General features: G+C 49.6%; 1 protein-coding gene across 1 annotated transcript; it reads left to right on the forward strand.

Moving 5' to 3' along the window:
• Positions 1-587: 587 nt before the first annotated feature.
• Positions 588-2,404, forward strand: LOC123411700 (protein BRANCHLESS TRICHOME). Its single transcript, XM_045104664.1, has 2 exons — positions 588-1,753; positions 2,037-2,404. Exon 1 carries the CDS (start codon positions 829-831, stop codon positions 1,747-1,749), a length of 921 nt encoding a protein of 306 aa, XP_044960599.1. The 5' UTR covers positions 588-828; the 3' UTR covers positions 1,750-1,753; positions 2,037-2,404.
• The last annotated feature ends 2,907 nt before the right edge of the window (positions 2,405-5,311 follow it).

Below are 5,311 nucleotides of genomic sequence, written 5' to 3' on the forward strand. Positions count from 1 at the left end.
TTCAAAAGTCAAAAATTTGGGATGTTACAGCAAGCCACATGTCCACATGATCCAACATTGTCCAAAGCCCATGCTTCTCATAATTTTCAGGAGGAAAGACCGATCGACGGTGTCAAATGCTTTAGAGATGTTCAGCTCGATCTGGCAGATTGACTCCTTCAATGTTTGTAACCTTCGAGTAGTTCATTGAACTAGCATGACATTGTCATGCAAAGCTCGCCCGCGCACAAATACGCTTTGAGTTTGATGTGTGTCTGCCAGACTTTCACTTATATCCATACTTGAGAAATGAGGGGAAAAAAAGGGTGGAACGTGAGGTGAGGTGGCCAGCTCATTCACGCAATGATGCACATGCTTCCTCTTGGCCTGCCATCAGGCAGCAGCATGCCAATGAAGTGCAAAAAATGACTTATTTTATTAAACAGATCCAATTTATAAGTCACTTCAACTTATGAGTTATAAGTTGCTCCATCCTAACTTAAAACTTATAAGTCATTCACTTTTGTATGAAAAGATAACTTATAAGTCAGATCACAATTAAACAGGCGTAACTTATAAGTCACTGGTTTTAATTCACCCGACTTATTGATACCAAACAGGAAATCTTACTGCAGTGTCCGCTGAAGAGAAGACGATGGAGCATGATCGCCATGATGGCAGCGCAGAGATCGAATTGAGATCGTGCATGTGAGACGTGTGACCTCCCTTCTCCTCGTCGCCTCCCTTTTACAGCTCACAAAGGCAGCGCGCGACAAGTAGTAAGATATTGGATCTCGTGCTCGGAAAGGTGGCGTAGGTGACCGGGCGCGCCAAGCCAAAGTGGAGGCCATGGCGCTAGCGCTAGCGCAAACAAGCCGCGCGAATCTTGGCCTTGGCCTCAATCATGGCGCTGTAGTGGCCTCGCCTTCTTGGAAGCTTTACCACAACCCACACTACTTCTCGCCTCGCGGCGACTCTCGCAGATCCCCTTCTCGCCCAAAGGACCGCAAACCTATGATCGTGGCGAATTTCGACGAAGACGACGGCGGCGGCATGGAGCAGCAGCTGGGGTACGGCGACGGGGGCGTGACGTCGGTGTCGGAGCTCCTGGCGCGAGTCGAGGAGCTCGCGGCGGAGCTCGAGTTCGAGAGGCGCATGCGGCGGAAGGTTGAGGCGCTGAACGACGCGCTCGCCGCCGAGCTCGCCGAGGAGCGGCGCCGGGTCGAGGCGGAGCGCGCGAGGATGCGGGATGAGCTCGACGAGGAGCGGCGGATGCTGCGCGTCGCGGAGCTGTGGCGGGAGGAGCGGGTACGGATGAAGCTCGCCGACGCCCGGGCCGCCGTCGAGGAGAAGCTGCGTGAGGTCGCCGACGCCGGGGACCGTGCTGCCGATGCCGCCGCCGCTGCCGAAGGCTGCAGCTGCAGGAGCGGCAGCCCGATCGGCGGGAAGGCAAGCCCAGCGAGTGTTGGCCAGCAAAGCCCGGCGAGCAGTCAGCACGGGCAACAAAGCCCGCCGAGCGGTCAGCACTCCCAATCGCGCCGGCGAGAAGTCACTGGCGGCGAGAACCCTCACATCAGGAGGGGGATCAAGGGGTCCGTGGAGTTCCCGAGGGCTGTCCGTGTGCGGCCGCGCGGGGAGGAGCGGGTGGATCTGGTGTCCAACATCGAGTGCCAACGGGCGCAGCTGCGCGTCCTCATGCGGCACCGGAGTCCGGCCGCCGCTGGCATGCCGGGTCTCGTCGGCGCGGCGCCAGACAACCTCGTCGTGTAACAATGTACTAACTACTTAGTTGCTCTAGTCATACTATGTACTCCTTCCCTTTCTAAATATAAGACCTTTTATAAATTACACTATTAACTAAATGTGGATATATAAACATTTTTTAGAATATAGATTCATCCATTTTACTTTATATGTAGTCTATAGTATAATTTTTAAAAGATCTTATATTTAGGAACGAAGAGAGTAACTTTCATCAGGATAATGAAAAAACAAGCAACTTGTATGCCGCAATCCTTCGCTTTAGAAGCTTTCATGTGCTCTGTATTCGTGTGCAGCTTCTTTATGGTGCCACGACCGACTGCGTTGGGTGCCGTCGCGCCGCCGCCCGACGTCAAGCCACCGTCCCGGTCAAGCGGTCGAATGCGGCGGACGTGACGACGAAGACGACGTCTCGAAAAAAGAGGGCAACGGCGGGCGCCGGCGTTAGTAAGCGGTCGAAGAAGAAACAGACGCATGGTTCATGGATGGATGGATGGCTTACAATAAGGACGACGAATCGTCTTCGTCCTCGGTTGAAGACTCGGATGAAGAAGAGGTGGAAGAAGATGAGACATGATTGTTCATATTTTATTTTATTTGTATGTGAACTTTATATTTGTCATGATCTTTATTGAATAATTTTAAATTATATCATGTAACTGAACTACGATATGTTGTTAGAATGCAATAAAAAATTACATTTAAAATATTGCATAATGTGGTTGGCTGCTCGTGGGCGTCGTCGGATAGGTGTTTGCTCATGCATGCTGTATTTTGCAGCGTCTATTGAAACAACAGCGTCACGTCATATTTGTAGCACCCGTTGGAGCAGGTACCCTTCCGGCACTAAAAAGGGTATTTCGACGCTGTAAATATAATTTAGGGGCCCACGTCGTAGCGTGTGTTGGACTTGTTCTTGATTAACCTGCCATTTCTCGAAATTGGTGGCTGAAGGTGTTCTCTGTGGTGGAATGGAGCTTGGAGTGGCCATTCTGGTTCAACGACATGACACGGTGAGATTTTGGTGCACATTCGTTTCGGTTGACGTTTGTCTGATGTCACCCACATGACTGCCAGTTCTTACCATTTTTCCTCGGTCGAGGGCTCGAGTGGATTCAGCTTCAGTATTGTGGTGCCTTTGTTTATGCCAACTATAACGCGTCGGCCCATTTAGTCTCTGTTTAATTAAAGCGGACAAAAATCGTTGTTCAATATATCAACACAACTGTCTGATTTTTGTTCATCCACGATCCATTTTCGTCTTAAATTAGGGTTGTGTTTGCGTTAGAGTGGATGCACGTGACGATATCCCTTGCCCCACCCCCTACGCCCGTCTGTCGATGGCACCTCGGTCATTCTCCTGCTCCCTCTCACACCCTACACCCTTCGGCCACGCCGTTCTCATCGCCGTGTTAGGATCTTAGTACCAACTGACTCTATTAGCCATGGATTCAGTTACATCTCTTGAATTTCAGAGGAAGCTGAGAGGAAGAGGGAGAGCACAGGAGGACAACGAGCTATAGGAAGAGAGGAACTAGCATGCCTCGCCAAGCTTAGGCCGAAGCCCATCCATCCAAGCCACAGAGCGTTGTTGCCTACCTCTATACTATATAAACTATCTTCATGGACTGGGTAGTGGCTGAGAGCCCAACGAGGCCCAGGTCGCTGACAATCCCCCCTCCCCCATAAAATTCGGCTTGCCCCCAAGCCGAAACCATTCAAACCACCGACATCCCATGGCACCTATGATTCCTTGATTTCACCAGGGAACATGGTGGTAATCGTGACCAACATTGAAGCCTTCAACATATTGTACTTGAATGAGGCTAATGTAGTCGTGGTCGTCGCTGACGGAAACCCATTCGACAAAGGCATTGAGGTAGTAGTCTTGGTCAAGGACTTGGTCATAGTAAGCGCAACTTCAAAGTAATGGTCATAACGGGATGCCACTGCATAAGTCTGATCTCCTTCAGTTTCAGCTCACGCCCATTGAACAATGCCAACCTATCGGGGTCATATGGTACTTGTAATACCTTCAATGAAGTGGATGTAATCATCATCGTGGCCAATGGGTATATAGTCGACAAGGGCATGGAGATATAGATCTTGGTTGGCACAGACTTGGTCAGAGTAGAATGTATTGTCATAGTAGTGATCACAATAGTATGTAGGCACTGCAGAAGACTGCCCTCCTTTAGTTTCATCTTGTTTGGAAAATACCAGAAGAAGTGTGATGACCCACAAGTATAAGGGGTCAATCATAGTCCTTTTGATAAGAGTGTCGAATCCAACGAGGAGTAGAAGGAAATGAGAAGCATTTTTCAGAAAGGTATTCTCTACAAGTGTTATGAGTAATAGTGATAGATTGTTTTGTAGCAAGATAAACTGTGAAAGGACGTGGATGTCGCCTAGAGGGGGGGTGAATAGGCGCTTTAAAATATTTAAGGTTTAGGCTTGAACAAATGCGGAATAAAACTAATGTTTAATATGTCAAGCACAAAACCTACAAACAACTAGGCTCACCTATGTGCACCAACAACTTATGCTAAGCAAGATAAACAACCAAGTGATAGCAAGATATATTACAATAAACAATATGTCTATCACAAAGTAAAGTGCATAAGTAAAGGGTTCGGATAAGAGATAACTGAGGCACGGGGAGACGATGATGTATCCCGAAGTTCACACCCTTGAGGATGCTAATCTCCGTTGGAGCGGTGTGGAGGCACAATGCTCCCCAAGATGCCACTAAGGCCACCGTAATCTCCTCACGCCCTCGCACAATGCAAGATGTTGTGATTCCACTAAGGGACCCTTGAGGGCGGCCACCGAACCCGTACAAATGGCAAACCTTGGGGGCGGTCACCGAACCCGTACACGTGGCAACCCTTGGGGGCCGTTACCGGTACCCGTACAAATTGCTCGGGGCAATCTCCACAACCTAATTGGAGACCCCGACGCTTGCCCGGAGCTTCACACCACAATGATTGAGCTCCGAGACACCACCAAGCTTCTAGGACGCCAAAGCATCCATGAAGAACAATATCTAGGGTACTAAGTACCAAAGGTAGTAAGCTTCTCAACTTCTCACTTCCACGTATCACCATGGAGAACTCAAACCGATGCAACTAATGCAATGGCAAGAACACACGAAGTGGTCAAGTCCCTCACACTCAAATCCCTCCACAACAACGAAAGCTATGGAGAAATATGAGAGGAAGAACAAGGAGCTCACAAAGAACTCCAAGATCTAGATCCAAGGGGTTCCCCTCACATAGAGGAGAAAGTTATTGGTGGAGATGTGGATCTAGATCTCCTCCCTCTTTTCCCTCAAGAACAAGCAAGAATCATTGGAGGGATTGAGAGTAAGCAAGCTCTAAGAATGTCAACAATGGAGGTAGAACAAGAGCTCAACGGATGGATAAGACCAAGGGGGAAGAAGACCCCCTTTATATAGCGGGGGAAGGAATCAGACCGTTACGCCCACTTACAGCCCGAGCCCAGCGGTACTACCGCTGGCTCCAGCGGTACTACCGCTGACCCTCCGGCGGTACTACCGCTGGCTGCAGCG

The sequence above is a fragment of the Hordeum vulgare genome, chromosome 1H (assembly GCF_904849725.1).
Source record: "Hordeum vulgare subsp. vulgare chromosome 1H, MorexV3_pseudomolecules_assembly, whole genome shotgun sequence".
NCBI lineage: Eukaryota > Viridiplantae > Streptophyta > Magnoliopsida > Poales > Poaceae > Hordeum > Hordeum vulgare.